Source organism: Clarias gariepinus, chromosome 13, assembly GCF_024256425.1.
Source record: "Clarias gariepinus isolate MV-2021 ecotype Netherlands chromosome 13, CGAR_prim_01v2, whole genome shotgun sequence".
In the NCBI taxonomy this organism is placed as follows: Eukaryota; Metazoa; Chordata; class Actinopteri; order Siluriformes; family Clariidae; genus Clarias; species Clarias gariepinus.
In genome coordinates, this window is record NC_071112.1 from 25,244,643 (window position 1) to 25,269,209 (window position 24,567).

The following is a 24,567-nucleotide window of genomic DNA, read 5'->3' on the forward strand; positions in this document are numbered from 1 at the left end:
GTATGCGCTCACACGAGTGTCATTAGCAATGTTCCTTGCTAATTTTTCCAACAAATTTTTTACCTCTCTTATGTGTGTGTGCGCACGCTTAATTTGACACCGTGCCAGTTCAAATACTCCCTCTCGGGACGGGAGAGGCTTCACACACACACACACACACACACGCACAGCGCCTGCGCGCATAAACGAAAACAACAATCTGTTGGGATTTATTTTTACTTTTTTTAAAAGGTAGAGTGCAGGGTAATTGTTGGTGTTTTATTTTTATTTTATATTTTGTGTTAATTATTTTTATGTATTTATTTTTTTAAGCTGTGGAATGAATAATTTTGGTTTCCATTATGTCTCATTGTAAAATTTAATTTACAAGTTTACAAATGTTTTGGAATATGAGCCCACTTCCGGCACAAATTATGCTCGTAATCCAAGGTTCCACTGTAATTGGTTTAGTATAACTAAATTTACTGGGAAAGAAGATATTCCTCATTTAAAATAACTGTGTTATTACAAGATCAATCAAATGTTGAACAAGTCTATTATCAGACAATTTAATGTTGTAATGCACCTTTCAACCTTAATTTCCATGCATAAAATTTAACTTCTGTATTGTGAAAAAAAATAAGCTAAGCACCTTATTCCAGGATGCCAAAGTTAAAATTGAGGAAATTCAGCGGATGCTCCAGTATGCACCCAAAGGCCATGATCTTCGCTCCAGTCGAATGCTCCTAAAGGAACACAAGCAGGTTGAGCAGGAAGCTCAGGAACTTGCAGACAAAATTAACTCCATTGTCACCCATGCCAAACACCTGGCTACGAATCATTTTGACTCTCAGAGAATTCTTCATGAGACAGACAAGTACCTGAAACTGTGAGCTCTTAAAATGTCCTATGGTTAATTCTGTTATAGAATAATTTCAAATATAATGAACTGTAAATAAGAGCCTTAAATAATCTGACCATAATCAATTAATTAATTGTATAGTGGTCAAATGTGTCCACTGTACTATCCACTGTACTATTATAATTTCCATATGTTCTGTATGTTAGTTAAGTTATATACTGTACAATATAAGAGTGTTATTTAATTTTTCTTTCTTATATTTTATAGGTTTAAGTCTTTAGAAAAACCTCTTGATCAACGGAGAAACCAGTTAGAAGAAGATGTGGCACTCTATAGTTTTTACCATGACGTGGATTTGGAACTTAGTTGGATTGCTGAACACGAGCCTGTAGCAGATACCAGTAGCTATACCAAATCCTTGGCTGGGGCCATCAGTCTCTTGCAGAAACACAAAGTAAAATTCCACAACAGTCGTATATAAAAAAACACATTCATAAAGTTCCTAAATAGATCAACACTGTCCACTTTATTTAAGTTGATTAATTCTAGAACTGACTGTACTGTATATTCTAGACTATACTGTATATATCTATTATACCAAAGTACCACTCAACATCACATTTGTGCCATCATTGAACTCTCAAATCCTCTTTTAGTAGAACCTTCACCTTGCACCTCCAGGGTTGAGGGTTCGATTCCCACCTGGAACATGGAGTTTGCATGTTCTTCCTCTGTTTCGTGGGTTCCCTCTGGGTGCTCATTTAGATTAGGTTAATTGGCATTCCCAAAATTAAGTGGTGTGTGTGTGTGTGTGTGTGTGTGTGTGTGTGTTGAAACCCTGCCCAGGGAGTACTACCTCTTGTGACCTAAGTCTGCTGGGATAGACTCTAGGCCCCCGTGACCCCGTATACAGGATAAAGCAGTATAGATGATGAGTGAGCTTCTTCTTCACACATAAGCCTTTTCTGTACCCTAAACAGGAGCTGCAAGCTGAAGTTAATGCCCACAGGCAGTATCTTCAGCGTGTACTGGAAAGAGGCAGGGCTATGGGCAACCGGGAAGTGCTCCAAAGGTGCAAGCATTTGTCTACAGCTTGGGAAGAATTAGAGGATGCTTGTGATAAACGCTCTTCCCACCTTAACAAAGCAGTCAAGCGAGAACAGGTACCATCTCCTATTCTGCAGACTATAGGGTTCTCTGTGTGCTTCATGCTAAAGTGTGGCTTTTGTGTAATTATATATGATTACGTGCAGATCTTGCTTGAATGTGCTGAATTAGAAGTTTGCTTAGCTGAGACATCAGCTTTGTTGGGGACTGACTATGGCAAAAATGGATCAGCAACACAGAGCCTTGTGAAGCAGCATCAAGTAAGCAAGAAGCTAAACCTGGGTTAATATGTTTATAACATGTTAACCAGTTTGTATGGGTTTAAATCGGAATTAATTTATCTGTGCAGATGGTGGAGGGGCAGATCGAGGTACTTTCTGCCCAGGTGGATGAACTGAAGTCCAGTGTGGACCAGGCTGTACATGCATGGGATTTAGAGGAAGTGAAGAGACCTTACAGCCGCATCAGAAATCAGCTAACTGAACTACAGCACTCAGCAGCAGTAAGGTAATTGCCCAGACAGTTTCAGTATTTAACTGTGTACCAACATGTCATGTGAATTGTGTATGTTATTTGCTTCATGGAACAGAGAGCAAAAACTCCAGGATGTCCTCCACTTGCATGAATTTAAGAGGGAGTCTTCAGAACTGGAGGAGTGGATTTCACAGGAGCGGTTAATTGCCGCTTCAGATGACTACGGCTCCGATTATGATCATGTCCTGGTGAGACAGCTTGTGAGAAAGTTAGAAAGAAAGAAAAATGCTATTTCCTGGTTTTAACATTTAGCAGAAAAATGATTTGTAAAGACATTATGACAGTAAAATGACTTTTTTTTAAGTAAATCCTCAATAAAGAGATAACGATTTGGGTTAAAGCACGTGATAAATGTTCAACAATTCACCTGAGTGTCACCTGATCTATGACAGCACCTGCAGAGAAGGTTTGAGGTCTTTCTGAAGCAGCTAGATGTGGGAAGGGAGAGGATGCGTTCATGTCAAGAGCTGGCTCACAGACTCAAAAAAAACAACCACCCTGAGAGTAAATTCATCCAAGAAAGACAGGAGTTACTGAGGTACCAGCACACAAACAAATCAGCACAGAAATCATGCATTTTAAAACCTCAGCGAACGTTTAAAGCAAGCTATTAGCTTTTGTAGTAGGGGAATAAATTGTGAGTTGATCTGTTGTGACACTCTGTGAAACTGCAACACATCGTAGGTAAAATATTATCCAGCTACCTTTACAAGAATTGTACTTTTGCATTGAAATTTACAATGAGTGCTTTTATTGCTTTTTGTCAGGGAATCATGGGATGAGCTGCAGCACTTGGCCAAAAGTCGTAAAGAGAATTTACATAAATCTGAGGAATGTTACAAGGTCTATAAAGACTTGACTGATGCCCTTGGAAACATAGAGGTAATGAAAGCCAAAAATAAATTCCATGATGATGCTGATTAGTGTGGTAACCTTTGACTGCATCTGTGATCCAACAGGACAGATACAAGTGCATGCCTGATGATATCGCCAAAGACCTGAAAGGGGTTGAGTTGCAGCATAGGAAGCATGAAGCACTGGTAAATGAGCTGGCGGGAAACGAGCTGCAGGTACTAAAAACATCTCCAAGATTTCAATGAAACACATTGACAGTGACAGTGATTTTGATATTATTCATAATTTATTCATGTGTTTCTTTGGTATTTGTATAGATGCAGGAGCTACTAGACATTGCAGACTCCATTTTAGACCAATGCTCCCCAGAACTAAGAGGAAAGATCCAGCACGAACAGCAGAGGTTGGTGGAAAGTTGGGAGAAGCTCCGCATGTGCATGGAGCAAAGGGAGCAAAAGCTGAAGCTTGCCAAACAGCATTACTATTTCCTCAAGACGGTAATTCTCTCGCTGTCTCTCAAACCTATTAGCTTTACTTGTCCACTTACTTAAAATGAAAGGAAATGGGCAGAGTAAGGAATTAAACAAAGTGCTGTTAATTTCGTATTTCTTTGATAATTATATTAGGTTTAATTTAGTTCAGTGTTATTTGCATAGTGCCTTTCACAATTGGCACAAAGCTGCTCTACAGAAAAAAGAAAAACAAATCGAAATACATTTAAAATACTGTATATAAATTGAATAGATTTATAGCTTAGGTCAATTTAAAAGCCAGAGGCAACAGTAGCAAAGAAAAGCTCCCTGACATGACGTAAGGAAGAGCCCTAAAAAGGACCCATACTCAAAGTAAATCCATCCCCGTATAGGTGACACCAGATAGTGCTACCATAATCAAACCCATTATCGCTAGTATATAGGCAAGAGACCTATTGTTTTTTTGTTACCATGATGTCCACTTTGTTAAGGTTACCAACTGCTCACTGATGGAGATTTGGGTGGAAAAATCACAGTCCCAAACACACGGAGCAATTACAAATCTAATGTTATCTATGTTCTTTTAAATGTAATTTTTAAAGGCATGTTTTTGAAAAGGTGAAAGTTCTACATTTTCTAAAGCTAATAACAAATGAATGAAACAATGTGTTTATATTCCAGGAAGTGTAATATCTACTGTATTTATTTGTATAGCAAATGTAAAGTCAATTGACCATTTATGAAAAGGTGTCCCATTTGTAAATTCCAAGGACAGAGGACGCTGCACCTTCTGGTTTCACAGTAACAAATAAAAAAAGAGAAAAGAATGTCTGGTGAGGGAATGACTGTTAAAGATGCTGTAATGCACATGATAGGATCTGATTTGTCTCATGGATGTTCCACTATGTTAAATGTGATGCCAAAGATTGATTAATAGTAAACTGTAATCATTGCAGCATTGCTGATGCATAAGAGGAATAAAACACTTCAGGACATAGTGTTATCATAGAAATATCAACTTCGTGGTGGCAACTGCCTTCAGAGCACTGATTACTTTACTGTAACACAGGCCCTGTTGTGTTTTATTCCAACAACAACTATGTTGGTTAAAAAAAAAACAACTACAGTAGATACCAGAATCTTTCCACTTTGGTCCTTAGGTACAGGATTACTCTCTGTGGTGTGCTCAAGTGCTGAGTGGCATGAAGGCAGAGGAGTCTATTCGCGATGTGGCCACGTGTGACCTGCAGCTTCTCCAGCATCAACAGCTGTGGGCTGAGATTGTGGCCCATGAGGAGACATACGCGCAGGCTGTAGCTATGGGTCAACACCTACAGGAGCAAGATATTCCCAATCGTCAGGAAGTGAGGATCCCTTTAGTCATTTCTTATATCAGGGTTATCAATGGTATTAAATGGCATGTTATGTTAAAATAAATTTAAAAACAGCAAAAATTCTAATCAATTCAACTTTATTTGTATAGCGCTTTTAACAATTGGCATTGTCCCAAAGCAGCTTTACACAATTAAAAGAATTATTTAAGTTTGTATGGAATTTGAATGTGTATGAATCAGAAATGGTCAGATAGTCCCTGGTGAGCAAGCCGAGGGCAACAGTGGCAAGGAAAAACTCCCTGAGATGGTAGTAGGAAGAAACCTTGAGAGGAACCAGACTCAACAGGGAACCCATCCTCATTTGGGTGAAACAAACAAAAAAGCAAAACAGCATGCTGTAAAAAAACAAAAACAAAAAACAGCTGGAATGTTGGATGTCAGCAACAGTATTTGTGATTGGGAAAAATAAACTTATATTACACTATTATAATCTATAAATGTGCTTTTTGTTTCCCAGGTCCAAGACAAACTGAGAGCTTTGCAGAGTGAAAGAGAGAGGCTGACAGATAACTGGGAATCCAAGCAAAAATGGCTGGAGAACACCTATCAGGAACAAGTGTTCTACAGAGACATTGCACACATGGAGAAGATCACCAACACCCAAGAGGTTGGAACTCAAAGACACATCAGATTAATTTAAGTTTAGGCATAAGACTGGCACTATAAACATTTTTAAATGATGAGTTGACTTGGCAGAGGTTTTGGGCCGAGGTCTCCTTTGCTGGTGAAGAAATGAACACTCGGTGGATTTAACATGTAGCTGAAACATGATACCTTTTTATTCCGAAGTTGTATCTTGTGTTTGACTAGAATTTCCTAAAAAAATATTATTTGATCTGCAGGTCCAGCTGAAAAACAGTGAATTGGGGTCAACAGTGGATGAGACAGAAACTCTGATAAAACGCCATGAAGCCTTTGAAAAACTTCTTAGCACTCAGGAAGACAAAGTTTGTACTTTTATTCGTTGTCATTTCTTTTCTAAAATTAAGTTCTAGCCTAATGATTAACTCATTTTCTTTATTTTATTAACACGTAGTTTCTCACTTAAAGTGAAATGTGTGCTTATTTTTTCCCACCCGTTTACAGAATGTTGGTGAGGACCACATCGTTTGGATTTAGACCCTGTAAAACGTTAACTATATCTACTATTATTACTAGTAATAGCCACTATTAAACATAACTATATCTATCACTCCATGTTAAAGGTGTTCTAATATATGTTGACTACACTAACTCTCTGACAGTTCAAAACCAATCACAGAAGCACTTTCAGCAGGAAAACACATCTGATAACATTGTGTCATGTTAAATAACACTTTGTCTCATTAATAACTGCTTCTAATTTATTTTGAATCAGGTCTGAACTCTCCGTGTTCTTTTAGTTATAGCTACAAAGCTTCTAACACTAGCCTGAATCCCAAATCGCTCTCTAACCTGTAATTAAGGGCACTGCTTAGTGTGTGAAACAAGGTACAGCCATCCATTAAACGCTATTTGGGATTTAACCCCAGAACACAGAAATTAACAGAGCTGATATTCTAAAGCAGAATAAGTTTAAATCTAACGAGAAACTTTATTTACTTTAGGATATTTACAGGACTGTCCACCATCTCCATGGTATATTCTCCTCACCTTTTGGCTACATAATAGTGGAAAGAATTTAAAACTACTTTCACCTTTGTTACTTTCACTAACTACTGTATGGTCTCTAACAGTTGATCAGCCGCCAAAAGTAGCATGTAGTTAGTTCTGCAAGAATATATAGTATATATGGTTGTGATGTTCTGCTAAATATCAACATGGCTTTGGTAGCCTTTAATACTCAGGCTACACTCTTATGCCCATGACTGCATCACAACACTCCCTCCTATGTGATATTGCTTAATTAGGCAGATCAAGTTGAGCAACAAATCCGAATCTAATTTTGCATTAAGCTTAAACATTCTTCTGTGTAAATTATTCGGATGATTCAAAAGGGTTTGGGGATGATGCATGAGGAGAAAAAAAAGTGTTGGAAAAATGTTACAAGATATAAGATAGTCGAGAATCTGTTGAAATTGATCCACCTGGCCTAATTGATTTACCTGAGAATGTAAAGAATGGCCTGCAATCAGCAAAGGTTAGCGACTGATATTGTGAGAACTAGAAGTGCAATTAAAAGTTTCTTACATGTCATCCAGTCATTATATGGCTGAATACTTTCTGGACAGACTTTAAGAAATAATTGTTTATTAATGATCTTCCATTTTGCAGATGCTTGCACTTCAGGAATCAGCTGACCGTTTGAGCAAAGGAGGGGTGACAAGAGAAAAGAGCAACTACAAAAACACACTGAACTCTCTCAAATCTCGGAGGGAGCGCATCAGAGATATGGCCATGAAACGCAGAAAGGAACTTGAGCTCTCAAGGCTTCTTTGCATCTTCACCCGGGATGCCTCTGAGGTACACACCACTTCACCACTAACTATCAGAGCAATATGATGTTCTGTAATTGTTTATCATTAATTGTAATTCAGGCTGAAGAATGGGTGTCGGAGCGCATGCAGAAGATGCAGGAGGATTCCAAAGTGGACCTGAGCAACCTTCAGGCCAAAATGAAACTACTACAGAAGCATCAAGTGTTTGAGGCAGAGATTCTGGCTCATGGAAAAATAATAGATTCAGTCCAGCAGGTGAGTTCTGTATATGGTGGCATGTACTGTATTTGCATGACCGTGTGTTTATGACAGATCCCTGACTTTTACACTATTTCATTATGCTTGGTCATATTAATCCATTAAGACAGGAGAAGAGCTGGTGTTTCTTCATCATCCAAAGTCCAGTGAGGTAGAAGAAACCATCTCTGCCCTGATCTCTCACTGGGAGGATTTGAAAGCTGCTATCTCTGCCCGGGGAAAAGTTCTAGAGGGCCACCGTGACTTTCTTGAGTTCCTTCAGAAAGTGGAGCAGGTAGAAGTTTGGATCAGGCAAAAGGTAAGAAAGACAATCCTTAGACTTATAGTATGTGTAACAAAATATAGACAAAATATTAAATAATAGGTTTTTCCTTCCTCTCTAGGAGGTCATGATTAATGTTGGGGATCTTGGGGAGGATTTTGAACATTGCCAGCAACTCCTAAAGAAACTAAGTGAGTTCAGAAGCTCCAGCCTTGGGGTAAGTCACAGAAAGGTGATTCTCACAATTTAACAATATGATCGTATCATATTGTATCACACCGTAACATGCAGTTCATTATCCAAGGATGTATATAATAATAATAATAATAATAATAATAATAATATATTATTATTATTATTATTATTATTATTATTATTATATTAGTAATAACAATAATAAATTAATAATTATAAAAATAGAGTATTGTGTAGGACATCAGTGATGACATTATCTGTGGATCCTTATGATCAGTAAACAAACTGGACTGGGCCATTGTCTTTTAAGTGCACTTCATCACCTCAGAGGTTAGGGTCACTGGACAGTAATCAATTGAAATTTAAATATTACCAGGGCTAGAATCAAATAGTCACTGGCACACTTGCCAGGTGTAAGTAGTACAGCATTAGAAAGAAGGAGGAAGATGAAGAACTGGAGGAGGAAGAGTGTATTGAGAAACATTCCTTTGTAATTGGTTATTTGGAAATTCCCCTATGGGCTTTTGGTATTTACATAAAAAAATTGTTGTGTTATAAAAATGTTTAGCTATAAAGTTATGCTTGCATGTCCTTAATCTCTTTTGCCAGGATGTGACTGTTGATGATGCTCACATCAAGGCCATCAACAACCTGGCAGCTCAACTTGAAAGACAGGATTGTGATGAGTTGGTCACTGTAAGGGAGCGCAGACAGCAGCTGAATGAAAAGTCAGTTGACTTGCTGTTGCATAATATTAACTAGCTCTCTCTAAATTCTATGTATTATTATCATACCAACATTTGTGCTTTGCTTCTGCTGACAGATGGAATAATTTCCATGGAAACTTAAGCACTTATAAAAGGAAGTTAAAAGATGCATTGGAGGTCCACTCTCTGATCCATGATCTTGAAGAAGTCAGGGACAGGGCAAATGAAAAGGTACAGCTGTTTATTTTAAAAATATTTTTTTTTTTATATAGATGATTATCATGATTTTGTCAGTTCTGTATAAATCATATTCCATGACATTTCTACAATAATGTAGGAGTGAATGTAAGTCTGCGTTTGTAAAATGTACCTCTGCTGTCCTGCAGTACTCTAATTTGCCATACTTCATCATATTCCATATCAATTCTATGATTCCATGAGTATAAAACTTAAAAGGTATTAAAGACAGACTCTCCAACCCAAAGTCTTGTAGAAAACGTAGCATTCATGTTCTTTTGCATGGGATTGCAGATTCTGTTACTACAGGGCCAAGGTTATGGAGAGGATGTAGAGAGTGTAGAGAATCTTATACGCAGACATGAGGAGATGGAACGAGAGGTCAGAGTTATCCAAGAGAGAAGCACTGTAAGTATTCCAACACACACAAGATGAATAATGTTTTATCAATAGTATTGCTCTGTTTAACAAGACATGAAGACTATCTGTCTTACTATTATACTTTCCTTGCACCACAGTTAATTTTACCAAGAATGTTAATTTTATTTATTTATTTATTTATTTATTATTATTATTTTTTAAATTAATCAGGTCCTGGAGAAAGAGACCAAAAATCGATTGAGGACTTACCGTGACCTCTCTGACAAGCTGAATAAAAAGCAGCAAGAAATCAACAGCACTTTGATGAAGCTGGACAAGGAAATGAAACTAAGGTGACCTGAAATGTTGCAGCATTTTGGACGCAACTTTACTGAAACAAAACTAAACTGGATTTATTTTAATGTCATTATAGGAAAGAACGTTTGCAGGAGTCACACCAGCTCCAGCTGTTTAAAGCAAACCAACGTCTTTTGCTGGACTGGACACTGAAGCAGACTGCGGAAATGGGAAAGAAGAGCTTGCCAAAGAATAAAGCTGAAGCAGAAAGCCTTATCGTGGAGCACCAGGATTGGAAAGTAAAGGCCCCAAACTTATTTATATACTGGATGATTTGGAATATACAGTATTAACTAAGGCAGCACAGTGTTGTAGTGGTTAGTACTGTCGCCTTTCACCTCCAGGGTCCGGGTTAGATTCCCGTCTGTGTGTGCATGGAGTTTGCATGTTCTCCCCGTGCTTGGTGGGTTTCCTCCCATAGTCCAAATATATGCAGGTTAGGTTGCTTGGCGTTCCCAAATTGCCCGTAGTGTGTGACTAAGTGTGTGTGCCATGTGATCCATTGGCACCCTGTCCAGGGTGTACCCCTGCCTCGTGCCGTAAGCCTCCTGGGATAGGCTCCAGGCCCCCCGTGACCCTGAATATAGGATAACGCGGTATAGACGATAAGTAAGTGAGTAAATATTTAGGAAAACAGAGAAACAAAAAAATATTTTGAATGCACAACTGATTTAATACGTGTTTTGGTATTATGAAAGTAGAAATCATACTAACCATTTATTAATACAAAAATGGCTTTTATGGGTGTAGGCAGAAATAGATGCACGTGGTGAGCGCATTGATTCGGTGAAGAGTTTTGGACAGAACCTAGTGACATCTGGCCATAGTGAAAGAACAGAGATAAAAAAAGCTCTGACTAAACTTGAAGATGCTAAGGTCAGTCTCATTCAAGCATGGGAAGAAAGGAAGACAACACTGGATCAAGCTCTGGAGCTTCAGGTATTATACAAAATGTAATGTAGATTTCACATTTGTTCATGCTGCATGCTTCTCCCAGTAAAAAAATTAAAATGACATCATGATTGACTGATTGTAGATATTCCTTGATAATTTGGATGAAAGTGAGAGCTTGTTGAGCAACAGAGAAGCTTTTCTTGCTAATGCAGACGTTGGGGTAAGTGACATTAGTGAATTTGTTCATTTGCAACACTACTTTTTAGGATTCAGGATAACTATTAACTCTTCATTCTTCTACATTCATAATTGTAGAGTTCTTTGTCAGAAGTGGAGGCTCTGCAGAGGAAGCATGCTTTGTTTGAGAACTCTCTAGAAGCTCAGTTATACCAGGTGGAAGAAGTGGAAAGATATGCTCAACAACTGAACCGGAAAAAACATTATGACTCGGACAACATCACAAAGAGGAGCAAAGCGATTCAGCTGAGGTGAGTTGCAAATCTCACTCTATCTCTCTCTAAAACATCTCGATTAATGGTTCAGTATGGCATCAAGTGTTTTTCTTCCAGAAAGGAGCGATTGTTGGAGATGAGTAAAGCCCGGAAAAAGGCTTTGGAGCAATCTGTTCAGCTACAAAAATTTTTAGAAGATAGTTATGAGGTATAAGCGTTTTCTTTGCCTGTAGACATCATAACTATTTAATCTTTCCATATTTTTGTATTAGTGTATAGATAGAATTACTATCTGATAAAGGTTTCACTTTTAAATCTTTTAAAATCACTCTTATTTTTGTTAATGTCAACATAGCCTGAATTTTCTATTTATTATTGAGGTGTGCTCCTGGTTGAATGAGAAGAAATCAGTGGCTCAGGATGAGAGCTGGAGAGATCCCATCAATTTGCAGGCCAAGATACTGAAACACCAGAGCTTTGAGGCTGAGATCCTCGCTAATCACAACCGTATAGAAGCCTTAACAAAGGTAGAAGTTATTCAGATTTTTTTCTATTAAACTGATGTAAAGCAAACTGCAGAATGCTAAAATGCCCTCAGTATCAGTATCATGGAGATTATGTTTAAATGCCAGGAAGGAGAGAAGATGCAAGCTGCTGGTCATCCTGCCAAGGACAAAATAAAACCCAGACTAATGGATCTCAGTGATGGCTGGGAGCAGCTCTTGATCAACTGCAAGGAGAAGAAATCACGTTTACAGGAAGCATATCAGGTACAGAACAAAAATAGAAATAGGACAGCTTGTGTCATCACCAGGAGAAAAAAGATATGCGCTACTCAAAAGAAATGATCTACACCACAGATATGAGTCAATATTATATCCTCAAATGAGTAAATACTTATGCGCAATGATACAGGGAGCAACTGTTTAAAACTTAACATTTGGTGTACAAGTACTGCATGTGCCAAAACAAAGAATCATTTAAGCCTACAAAATCTGTCCTTTGTTTAATTATAAAGAGAGTCTTAAGCTTCAAGGCTTCTTGTTTGTCTAAAATGTAATGTGATTCTTACATGGATCAATGTTTGTGGACACAGTCACAGCCAGATGTGTCTCATTACACTAGATTTTGGAACGTGGTTGTGAATGAGCTCAGACACAGATGAAATATGTTGGAAGATTCCAGTTCATCTCAGTGTGGGTTCATGGACCTCAATTTGTACATATCAGGGACATCTTATATAACTGTTCACTTTCACCTAAAGTACTGTTTATGGCAGTAGTTTGCGGAAGGCGTGCATATGGTGTAAAGGACAGGTCTCAATATGAATTTGACCATTTATTTTTAAAAACATATATTATATTACTATCATATCCTCTTTCTGTACCATATCCCTTATCCTTCAGGCATTGCAATTCCTACGCTCTTTGGATGATGTTGAGGAATGGTTAAATTCAGTTGAAGCTGAATTGAGTCAGACAGACTGTGGGGAGGACCTGTCCTCCGTCAACAGACTACTTAAGGCTCTACAAGGAGTGGAGGAAGTGGTGGATGGACATCTAGAAAAAGTCCAAAATCTGGTGGACACAGCCAAAGATCTCAGCTCCCAAGGCAATTTTCAGGCTAGGGAAATCCAGGAACATGTTTGGCGTATGGCCAACAGGTACCTTACTGCTTTCTGCATTTCCTTTAGCTTTATTTCTAAGATTAAAAAAATGCAGAACCAAACAAAAATATCAATTGCTTGCTTTGTTCCTCAGGTATAATGGTCTGTCTGGACCTCTCCAGGCTCGTAGAGATACTCTGGAATCATGGCAGCTACTGTTCCAGTTCTACCGGGACATCGAAGATGAAATGGTATGGATTCAGGACAAGCTACAGGCAACAACTTTAAAGGATTATGGTACTTCACTCGAAAGCACACAAGCAATGGTCACGAAGTATCAGGTCAGTATTTAACTGTCTTAAAGCTAACAGAATTGTGGTAAAAAAGAATTTATGAAGTTAAAAAAAACATTACATGTATTCAGCAAATGTGATGTGCTTACATGACTTAGTGTTCACTGCAAGAAATATATTAGCAGTTAAAACTCATTTTAGTCATGATAGTTTTTTAAAACATATATAGGGCTGGGGATTGTGCAGTATAGAGTGGCATATTCGTTTTTTTAGCACAGCCCAGGTAATATGTTTCTAGTTATTTTCAGTTGTTACTATATATTACTATATATTTTCAGTTATTACTATATATATATATATATATAAATAAATAAAATAATAATATGCTTATTTTGAGAGTATTCCAGTAGTGGCAAAATTTTCCTCTTATAAAAGTAACAATAACTTTCTACCTGACATATCTGAAAACTAAATGACAACAATTTCATATAATGTTTAAGATGCTTTGAATATATCCTGTGTAGACCTGTATCAGTTCTAGTGGCTATCTTTGGTTAAAAAGTTTTGAACAAAGAAAATAGTGATATAAAACACACATGGTGTATTTATGAGTGTGGAATGTTGTATTCCTCAGGTGATGATGCAGGAAATTGCAGGCCATACCCCGTTGGTGCAGGCAGTACTTGAAGCAGGACAGAACTTGGTAAGGGGCAGGCACTTTGCCTCCCAGGAGATCAGTGCAAGACTGGCTGAACTAAAGGAGCTCTTTGACACTTTGAGGAAGGAATCTGAGAATAAAGGCCACCTGCTGAGAGAAGCATTGAAAATCCAGACCTTTTTGTCAGAGGTGTGAAATCAGTTTTTTTCAGGTTATGTTGTTAATACAGGAACATTTAGTTAGTCTCATTATCCGTAAAATTATTTGTTTAGATATTACTATCAATTTAAAGAGGAACTTACAATAAGATTTTTAAATATTAAGTAAAAATATAAAGTTTCATTTGTAAAAAGTTAATCCATAATACTGTACTATTGTAGATAATAATTAATAATGATATTTTACTCATGACACCTTGCATTGCAAAGTCTTAAAATTTAATTTGGAAATTTGAACAGCTAAAAATAAATATTGGTTGCACGGTGGCTTAGTGGTTAGTACTGACGCCTAGCGCCTCCATTGCCTGGGTTTGATTCCTGCCTCAGGTCTGTGTACATGGAGTTTGCATGTTCATGCTCGGTGGCTTTCCCAGGTGCTCCGGTTAGAGGTGCTCCGGTACTCCAGGTGCTCCGGTTAGATATTTATTTAAGGCTGTCTTAGACACTGTGTTTTTCCAAAGGTTTCAGAGATCGAGCTATGGATAAAGGAGTTGAAACCAATACTAGAATCCAGAGACTATGGGAAAAGTGAGGAGGCCACAGAGACACTCCTTAGAAGGTTGGATGCAGTGGACCTGGAGTTAGTCAACAACCATGAGAAAGTCAAGTCCCTGCAGGATACTGGGATTGAAATTGAGAAGTGTGGCCATCCCAACAGGTACAGACATTACCTAGATTAGACTGGTTAAACCTGTTGTAATGTTATTTTCCTATTTTTTATAACACCATGGCACTGAACAAATACAGTAACTTAGTTTGGAGTTGCATTTTACTGCGCAGCAATATTAAAAAATTAAGAAACTTCAATATTACAGTACCGTCAAAATTATTTGACACAATACTATACAATACTATACAATATCCATGGTCAAGGGTTCGATTCCTAATAAGGGCTTGTGTGGTTGTGTGGTTTACTAATGCAACAGCAGGTCCCCTCCTCTGTATATCTCCCTAAGCAACCTAAACTGATTGAATTTATATTTATAACACAAAATAAGTTTATTAAATTAAATTAAATGATGCTTTTTAGAATGGTCATTGCCACAAAGCAGCTTTACAGAATCAAAAGAAAATTATGGAAATGTGTATGAATCAAAATGATAAGATTGTGCCTGATGAGAAAGCCGAGGGTGAAGGTGTTTTTATTAAAAATATGAACATGCTAAATATGTTTAATTGCAGCCATTTGGTGAGCAAGAGTGTCACAAACATGGAAAAGCAATACGCAAATCTGCTGCAGCTTTCTTCAGACTATCGTGAAGCATTGGAGGAGCAGTACAACTTCTATGTGTTTGAGAGAGAGACCAGAGACCTCAGAAGCTGGTTTATTTCTCACAAGACCCTCGCAGAGTCAAATGATTTTGGCCAGGATCTTGAAGATGTGGAGGTACCTCTGCATAGGATTTACATTTTAATTTATAAAATGTCACAAAAGTTGTCACCAGGGAATTGAATTTATGACATACACACTTGTACAAACTTGTGTATCTCAGTACAATGACTGAAGTCCCACCTGCAAGTGATTCTCTGAAATGCTTTTTATTATTATTATTATTATTATTATTATTATTATTATTATTTTCACCAGACCCTGCAGAAAAAATTTGCAGATTTCACAGTTGAAGTCAACAATCTGGGTCAGAACAAACTAAATGCAGTTCAAAAGCTGAAACAGCAAGTGAAGTCGCCAGAAGCTGAGCAGAAAGAGAAAGCACTACTAAATTTATGGGAAGAATTACAAAAGGCTATGGAAACACGAGCAGAGGTAATTGTCCAATTCATTTGTGAAAGGCCTTTTTTTTTTTTTTTGATTAATTGTTTGAGTACAGGCCTTATTTAGCAAGCAAGTCATGTGTAAAAGGGTATGGATTTTTTGACTGTTGTTTTCCAAGACTTAAACTGTTAAAACTGATTCTGGAAACATGATAAATCATTTTCACACATAAATTGAGCACCACATTGCATGCCGTAATCAAAGCTAAAGGCGGGCAAATTAAATATTACAGTGTGTAACATTTTTCTTTGACACTGAGAGCATGAATTAGCTTGTAGCTGAGTAGTTTGTGAATTAAGCCACAGCTGCTGAGGCTTCAGGCTCTGATGGCATCTCAGTCCAGGTAATCAGGGCCTATGCAGAGCAATTGGCTACAGTCTTCACAATTAAAAATAATCTTATATATATATATATATATATATAGTTGCCTTTCAAAATTTATTATTGACCACAGGGTTTACAATCGGCACGTGAGGTTCACCAGTTTGACCATGACTTGGACGAGCTGAAGAGCTGGATAAGTGAGAAGGAAATTATGTTGGATTCAGAGGACAGGGAAAATGACCTGGTCAGTGTTCAAGCTCTTATTCGACAGCATGAAGGCCTTGAGGTACTAGTAGTGTTACCTAAGAAAAACTATACCCTATACCAGGTTCTGTATCAGTGAAATTGTGATGTGGGCAAATAATCCACTTTCTTGTCTCTAGAGGGATTTACTGGTAATAGAAGAGGACATGCGGCGCAGAAAAGAAGAGGGCAGGGCTCTGGTTAGACGATGTCCCCAGGTGAGGGAAAGTCTGTCTGAGAGGACTCAGGAGCTGGAGGATAAATGGGATAGCCTCCTGGAGAAAGCCAGACAGTGCAAACACAGACTGCAGCAGGTCATGGCTGTGCAGAGATATCTTACTGATTGGAGGGAACTCATGTAAGTCAGTCTCCTTTTATTTATTTATTTTTATATTGTTATGGCATGACTTTGTATCTGTCAAATACTTTCACTTCAACAGGGCGTGGCTTAGGGAGTCACTTTCTCTAGTGATAGGGGAGGGACTCAGAAGTGAGGTCAAAGACTTGGCGCAGCTAATTAAACGCCATGAGGAGTACCATACCCAGATTGAAAAGCAACTTGACAAATCAGAAATGGTGAAGAATGAAGGGAGAGGTCTAATACAAAAAGGAAACTTCATGAATGAAGAGGTGTGGTTATTAATATAACAAAAATTACACAGAGAACTATTGCATTAATACCATTGGAAAGAATAGTAAAAACCCAAATAATGTCTCTTTTACACAATGCACCATGACAGACGACTATTACAGACCTATTAAAATGGACCTATTTTCATGTATGTGTGTATATGTTTTACTGAACTGTTGATACAGTTGGAGGAGCGTCTAGCAGAGCTGCAGGATCTGGAAGTCCTGGTTCTGCAGGGCTGGGCTGAAAGAAGAGATCTCTATCAGAAGGAACTGGAGTTGCAACAGTTGCAGAGAGAACTGGAGCAAGCTGAACATTGGCTGAACACATATGAAAATGTGCTCACCACCCAGGACTATGGGGTAAGGATGCTTCTATATACATTGCTAAACACAATTTTTTTTGTAAGGGATCAGACTGCTGGAAGATTTTGTTGCTGACTAAATGAATGTTAAATCTAATTAGAAAAAAAACTCAACTGCTTTGTTTTTCAGGACTCTGTTTCAGATGTTTTAGAACTAATGAAAAAACAAGAGGATCTAGAAGCAATGATCCAAGCTCAGAGTGACCGATTTAACACCTTACAAAACAGGAAAACTCTGGTAAAAAGCCACAAAACCTGATCAGGTGTACTGTGTTATAATTTCAAATTTGCTGCCTAGAAGAATAGAATGATTCATTTTATTTATTCAGCTTTAGAGTTTTTGTGGATTCAGACGCTATCTTAGAAACGCTGGGTGTAAGATGGAAATACAGCCTTGATGGGATACCAGTCTGCGAAGCTATATGCATACAGACCACCACACACTCCTAGCAGCAAAATAGTAGCCAATTAACCTACTGTTATCTACTGTACTATTTGGGAGGTGGGAGGAACCTGGAGATTCCACATGGACACAGGGAGAACATGTAAAACTCATCCATGTGTAGTCTATCCATTGTGCTTCGGTGCCAAGAAGGAATTATGTCCTGTACTAAATGGTTTTGAGCAGGCATGAGATGATGCATTGAAGCCACAATATCAAACATAAACAGGCTGCACAAGATGACTGACACAAATAAAATTAATACAGTGAAACCTCGGATTTGCGAGTGTTCTGCAAGATGAGCAAAGATTTTTAATACATTTTGACGTTATTGTCAATAAGTTTTCAAGCAAGTCTTGGTTTATGCGCACCGAATATCATGTACCACGCATGCACTTCAAGTTTTGATGCCGAGTGTCACGTGATCATAACTGAGCCAACGGTTTTTCTCTCTCTTGCGCTGCGGAATTGTGGGTGCTCATTTTTTACTGGTATAATCAACATCCGTGCATGCGTGTACTCTTTACTATGAAACTGTTACCATGTGTGTGTGTAAAACATATTTTTATTGTGTTTACAGCACGCGTGTACTGTTTCTTATAACACATGTGTGTGCGCGCGTGTAAAGCAAAAGAAAGTCTCAATAGAAGGTTAAAAATCCAATTTTTCCCATAGTGTAATTTGACACCGTGCCGGTTCACACTTTCTTTCTCTCTCTCTCGCCTTTAGCCGTGTGTGTGTGTCCCGTGTGTGATAAGTGTTTCTATTTATACACAAACAGCACCTGCACCTATAAATGGAAACACTTATCTGTCTGGATTTATTTTTACGTTTTTTTAGGTAAAGTGCAGGTTAATTGGTTTTATTTTTACTTTATATTTTGTGTTAATTATTTTTATGTATTTGTTTTTTGGGGCTGTGGAACAAATAATTTGAGTTTCCATTATTCCTTATAAGAAAATTACATTTGGTTTACGAGTGTTTTGGAATACGACCCCACTTCCGGAGCGAATTATACTCGTAATCCAAGGTTCCACTGTATTTACATATAGAATAAAATTAAATAGAACTAATTTAATGATTATTTAACAAAGTGTACCACTATAATATCAGCATGTTGTGAAACGTAGATTCATCATATAGGATTTATCATATACAAGGTAGTGTAATTCTCCACGATTATTCATGTTATTCAAGTCTTATTCCTAATTTTGAGCAGAGCAATGTTAGTTATTATAAATAATATAGTACCACTTAGGGTGTAGCCATACCATGTGTATGCAACCTCATTTCTTGCATGGTAGTTAACCTGTCTTTAGCCAAATTGTGTTTTGCACACAAATGACTGGTTAGTAGTGTAACATACTGAACAGCACTTGTTTTAAGAAGACATTTAAATGTGCCTTTTAATTATCCAGTTAAAATACCCCTGCGTTTTTAATACCTTGAGCTCCTGGTGTTTCAATACTCATCTGAACATGTCCATTTAGTGTCTATGTAAATGTTCTGCACACACCAACAGCATGTGTCCACATGCATTGTGTTTGATCCACTTGGCAGTCTTGGCATTTCTTTGATCTTGTTGTCTAGCCATCACAGTATGTTCTCTGTCAAAGTCCATCAAATAATTAATACATCAGTTTCAGGGACAAAATCTTCACTTGCTGCCTATTATATCGCAAACAATTCCAGACATGATTGTAATGAGATATTGTAATTGTAGCTATTGTGACAAGGGCAAATTGTGATGTCTACAATACTGAGTCAAAGGAACTTGACTCAGTATCTAAACAGCAGGTCCTGTGCAAGTTCATGGTCTCTGGTGGTCAGGACCCACCAAAAGTCTTCCAAGGAAGGGCAGCCAAGGGTAAAAGGGTGGACCTACTCAATATTAGGCGGGTGGTCCTAATTTTATGGCAGATCAGTTTATTTTGTTTGTACTGTGTGTCATGCATTGCATGCTTTTACAAGTTTAAATGTTGGAAACTGCTAGACAAATATATATAATCATTTTACAGTTTAGTTGTATCTTATAATATATAATTACTTTAAATTAAGTTTGCTGAGATATAACTTCTTTTGGAAATGCTAACAAATGTATACATTCTCATCTCTCAGAAAGAGGAGAAACTTCAAGGGACTAAGGAAGAAGATAGTGGTTCCAGGAAGAAGCCTTTTCGTGTGAATTCCCTAAAGAGAACTCCTGATTACCTTGTCTCAGGTTCTCAGCCATCTGTAGCCGAAAAAAATATCATAAGAAGAAACAGCAGTGAGAAGAAAGATGGTATATTATTGGCATCATCACTGCTGAGAAGAAACAGCAGTGGAAAGGGGGAAAGTTCTTCTACAGTTCCTCGGGTGGCATCTATGCTCAAGAGAACCAACAGCAACAGTAGTGATACCAGTACTCACTCTGCCAAAATTTTCCCTGATTCTTCTCAATCACAAAACACATCTCATCCAAGCACTGTTTATAGACCCCATCTAGTTCACAGCACAAGTTCTGAAAATGAAGTAAATACCTCCAGAAAAATAAATCTATCCCACAGATCCTTCTCTCCTGAGACCCCCAGGTTGTCAGGTTTAAATGAAGTGATTGATGACCATCCTAAATCAATATTTCATAAATCAAAAGAAGAGATTAAGGAACGCCCCACATATATACATCTTGAAACAAATGAAGACATAGTGGAGCCTTCTGAATCATTACTTCTTGAATCAAACAAAGAGATTGAGGAACCTCGTACATCCATGCAGTTTGACTATCCTGTAGCCAGTCCACGAAACACTGTTTCACCAGTGACTGACTTTTCTCCATCTTTGTCTACCTTGCAACCACCATCACCTCCACAATCTTATCCACCTTCACCACCCACACTGAGAAAATCCACTGAGAAAGCAAAGGATTTAACTGAGGAGGCTCCTGAGCCATTCACTGTAGGTTACAAGGTATGCTTTCTTAAATTACTTCTATACCATTATTAATTTATGGTATACATATGTAAGATTTTTGCTGTTTAGGTTAGAGAAGCCCTGGTCAAGATGGAGGGACCACTGGATATTAAACTAAAACAAGGAGGATTTAAAGTAAGCTCTGCACATTTTGCTTAAACATAAATCCCCAAATCCCCCAAATTGGTCATCTTGAGTACATAGTCTGACAGTATATCAGGTGTTTTTATTAATTGGATATTGGTGGTGTCTGAATTTGAATCAGGGAATGGACCACTGGGAAACTGTCTATGCATTACTGGAAGAAGAGACACTGAATTTGTTTAATGACAGAAATGCTGCTGGAGAGGTATGAAAAGTAAACACACATACAAGGCATATACAAAACTCAATATTTAAGTCCAAGCTGTCCCTCAACAAAATTCCTCAATATGGATGATAGCTAACATAAAAACACCATCATTCGTTTTTTTAACAATAAACTGGCAAACCAAATTTTAGCTATCCTACTACTGTATTTGTAGTCTAGTTAATTTGCTAGCTCTTATAGTTAACTTTGACATGCTTTACAGAACTGCGCCCGATGGCCACCTATCAACATGGTTGGAGCAATTTGTAAAGATAATCCCTTCTACAGAAGGAAGAACTACACCTTCAAACTGATGTGCGTATGCTTGGGCCATTTCAGGATTCATGGGGAATAATTTTTACACATGAATTAGCCACCACAATTTGCATGGTTTAAGCTAAGATAAAGACGATCAAATGAAATCATATAGTGTGCGCCTTTTTTGGCCAATCGGCATATACCAAACCAACAAAATTTTGCCTTATACAAAAGGTACCTTATTGAGTACAAAGTGTCTGTAACAATAAATATAATGTGCTGCAAAAGCAGGTAGTAAGTCGTAGACTTTTGTGCCAGATCCATTCATTTTATGATTTGTTAGGCATTTAGATAATGAAAGACAAATGGTGACGTCTAGAGTGTTGGTATGGGTTTTGACAAAAAATAGCGTAGAAAAGAGATTTTTCTTGCTTTCTTTTCTTGCTCTGAGACTGCATTTTATTAACTAATACCCATTTTCTGAGGATTAGATACTGCTGTCACACAAGGATATCTTTAAATTATAGTTTCCCATAAACAATTATAATTAGGAACAAGGGGAAACAATTGAATTGAAAATAGTTATGATCATTTTGGTTAAGACTGAGTGATGGCAGTCACTACCTGTTTGCTGCACCCTCTCAAGAGGAACAGGACAAGTGGGTGGAGGAGATGCAGAATTGCACCGGTCAGAGAGGCTTCTCAAAAAATATTAGGTAACCAAACAAATATGGTACCACATTTAGTATGGTGAACATACAGTACATGTACAGCGTAATCTGTATATCTAGTTGTTTACTACTTTTATTAATATGTTTTTTTCTTGCACTATTTCAGAATAAACACAGAAGACAAAGAGAAAGAGATGACAAAATTATTGGATGAACCAGATAAACAAGTCTACCCCATTGAGCTGGATAAAAGTGAGGAACTCAAACAGCCTGTAAGACCTTTGTAAGCATTTATGTGTAGCTGTGTTTTCTAACCAGATGTTTTAAACCATCTACAGATTTCACAGAGAGTTTTGAGAAGGAACCACCTCCTAAGCCCCCACACACATACTACAACAAACACCGCTACCCAGATGGAGGAGAGGGCAAAGACTCAGGTGGGCTCAAAAATGGATCTTTCATATGTCAGACATACCTTCTCCTCCTGTGACATACATTAGTCACCCTATGTGATCCCCAAAAATGCATAGTAGAATGTTTTTCTTAGATCTCTTAAATTATTGCTTTTGTCTTAGTGATATCCGTATTTCACACACAGATTGATCAACTCAAGGGTCAAGGTAACTTTTATTATCCCCAGAAGGACAATTTAGTTCACAGGCAGCCGCAACATGCAACATCAGAAAAACACAGGCCAAATCAATATCAACACAATTTATAACTAGTACTTACCGTTAACTGATAGAGCCAAGATTAAATGACCTGTTTTTGAAAGCTGTTTGTTCTACATTGTGGCCCTGATGGTAGCAGCCTGAATTCAAACCACAAGGGATGGCTTGAATGAGCCAAAAATATTTGGACTACTGAGTGTAAGACAATTAAAAAACAAAAAAACAAAAATATATATTTTTGAATAGCACTGTATTAGCAATATGGGCATCATGATAGTGAGGTGGTTGGGACCTCACTATGATTGCTTTGGTTACTGTCTAAAGAGAATCTAGCCCCATGCCGATATAGTTTAGGCATAATCCTAATTCTAAACCTAGCTTCAAGTTCTCTGGTCACCTTACACCTCCAGGATCTGGGTTCAATTCCCACTTCAGGGTCTGTATGCATGGAGTTTGCATGTTCTACCTATGCTTGGTGTTTTTTTTTCAGGTTTCTTTCAGGTTTCCTCCCACAGTCCAAAGACATGCAGATAGATAGCTGTTGTCCGAGAATGTACAAATTCTTTAGGCTTTCTAATTATTTTCAGAGTTGTTGTTAGTCTTTTGGCTGGTCCCATAAACGGGTCACCAGAAACAGACCATCCAATACGCACATAACTTGGCACAGATTTTTTGCCGGATGACCTTCCTGGGACAGCCTTCCCATTTCATCTGGGTTTAGGACTGTATCCAGTGGCTGGGCTATGGGCATTGGGCTGGGAACTTAACCCGGGCTTTTCAAATGGCAGGCAAGAAATCTACCACTGAGAGACCAGTGCCCACAGTGATTTCCTTAGTGCACTTACTTGAATTAATAACTCTGGTAAAACCTTCTCTTGATTATTGTTTTTGACACAAATGTGTCTTTCTAGAGGGTGTTCTTGATTTGGACAAATGTTGTAAAGGGGTTTTTCCTTACCAGGAAAAATTATTTTCTTATGTACTAGAGTTGCATGATTAAAAAATGAAAACTTTACATTGCAATTATTTTGACAAATATTGTGATTAAAACTATGATATTAAATAATTAAATGTACCATTTAGTATTCGAATGCATTTATCTAGGCTAACAGCAAATAATGGCACAGTGATCTAATTAAGAGGATGTTTGCCAATCTGTATTTCGCACCTTAAATGCTATTTTAAAATTACTTTGAACAATTGACAAACTCTACATGCTTTCCTGACTATGAATATATTACTGTATGTACAGTACCAGTCAAAGGTATGGACACAAGTTTGGATTTATTTTCTTCATTCTAGATTAAGACTGGAACTATGAAATAAAACATATGGCATTAGGTAATTAGGTAAGAAGAAGAAGAACATCAACAACAGTCAGTTGCTATTTTAAGACACAAAGGTCAGCTGTTCTGCAATAGTCCTTGCAAGAACAGTATTGTCAAGTGTATTTGTGAAACACACCAAACTCCATGATGAAACTGACTCTCATGAAGACCATCTCAGGAAAACGAGACCAAAACTTACCTCTGCTGTAGAGGAGAAGTTCATTTAGAGTTAGCAGCCTCGGAAATCACCAATTAACAGCAAATCAGATTGGAGCTGTTATGAAGACTTTACAGAGCATAAAATAACAGAAACATTTCAATTTCAACTGTGCAATGGAGATTATTGCATTATTTGATGCCTTCAGCTATGTTTTACAATGTAGAAAGAAATACAAATCAGGAAAAACCATGGAATTAGGCTTTTTTTTATATATATAACTGG

General features: G+C 37.7%; 1 protein-coding gene across 3 annotated transcripts in view; it reads left to right on the forward strand.

Annotated features, from left to right (window-relative positions):
• Positions 1-24,567, forward strand: part of sptbn5 (spectrin, beta, non-erythrocytic 5) — a 48,316-nt gene that overhangs the window by 20,638 nt on the left and 3,111 nt on the right. For 2 of the 3 annotated variants that reach the window (XM_053509480.1, XM_053509479.1), the window contains exons 25-70: positions 642-868; positions 1,109-1,295; positions 1,822-2,004; positions 2,095-2,208; positions 2,298-2,455; positions 2,538-2,670; positions 2,875-3,020; positions 3,250-3,364; positions 3,442-3,552; positions 3,655-3,834; positions 4,971-5,174; positions 5,662-5,811; positions 6,047-6,151; positions 7,458-7,646; positions 7,721-7,876; positions 7,986-8,177; positions 8,263-8,358; positions 8,946-9,064; positions 9,160-9,274; positions 9,575-9,688; positions 9,872-9,993; positions 10,074-10,236; positions 10,748-10,936; positions 11,034-11,111; positions 11,207-11,379; positions 11,461-11,551; positions 11,724-11,870; positions 11,976-12,113; positions 12,750-13,006; positions 13,104-13,290; positions 13,877-14,089; positions 14,580-14,776; positions 15,301-15,505; positions 15,707-15,883; positions 16,347-16,502; positions 16,600-16,817; positions 16,900-17,089; positions 17,276-17,452; positions 17,585-17,692; positions 20,015-20,845; positions 20,918-20,983; positions 21,114-21,197; positions 21,421-21,512; positions 22,058-22,171; positions 22,293-22,378; positions 22,465-22,563. In XM_053509480.1, the coding sequence (XP_053365455.1) occupies positions 642-868; positions 1,109-1,295; positions 1,822-2,004; positions 2,095-2,208; positions 2,298-2,455; positions 2,538-2,670; positions 2,875-3,020; positions 3,250-3,364; positions 3,442-3,552; positions 3,655-3,834; positions 4,971-5,174; positions 5,662-5,811; positions 6,047-6,151; positions 7,458-7,646; positions 7,721-7,876; positions 7,986-8,177; positions 8,263-8,358; positions 8,946-9,064; positions 9,160-9,274; positions 9,575-9,688; positions 9,872-9,993; positions 10,074-10,236; positions 10,748-10,936; positions 11,034-11,111; positions 11,207-11,379; positions 11,461-11,551; positions 11,724-11,870; positions 11,976-12,113; positions 12,750-13,006; positions 13,104-13,290; positions 13,877-14,089; positions 14,580-14,776; positions 15,301-15,505; positions 15,707-15,883; positions 16,347-16,502; positions 16,600-16,817; positions 16,900-17,089; positions 17,276-17,452; positions 17,585-17,692; positions 20,015-20,845; positions 20,918-20,983; positions 21,114-21,197; positions 21,421-21,512; positions 22,058-22,171; positions 22,293-22,378; positions 22,465-22,563 (7,552 nt within the window). The remainder of the gene's footprint in view (positions 1-641; positions 869-1,108; positions 1,296-1,821; positions 2,005-2,094; positions 2,209-2,297; positions 2,456-2,537; positions 2,671-2,874; positions 3,021-3,249; positions 3,365-3,441; positions 3,553-3,654; positions 3,835-4,970; positions 5,175-5,661; positions 5,812-6,046; positions 6,152-7,457; positions 7,647-7,720; positions 7,877-7,985; positions 8,178-8,262; positions 8,359-8,945; positions 9,065-9,159; positions 9,275-9,574; positions 9,689-9,871; positions 9,994-10,073; positions 10,237-10,747; positions 10,937-11,033; positions 11,112-11,206; positions 11,380-11,460; positions 11,552-11,723; positions 11,871-11,975; positions 12,114-12,749; positions 13,007-13,103; positions 13,291-13,876; positions 14,090-14,579; positions 14,777-15,300; positions 15,506-15,706; positions 15,884-16,346; positions 16,503-16,599; positions 16,818-16,899; positions 17,090-17,275; positions 17,453-17,584; positions 17,693-20,014; positions 20,846-20,917; positions 20,984-21,113; positions 21,198-21,420; positions 21,513-22,057; positions 22,172-22,292; positions 22,379-22,464; positions 22,564-24,567) is intronic. The other variant, XM_053509481.1, reaches the window with a different exon arrangement.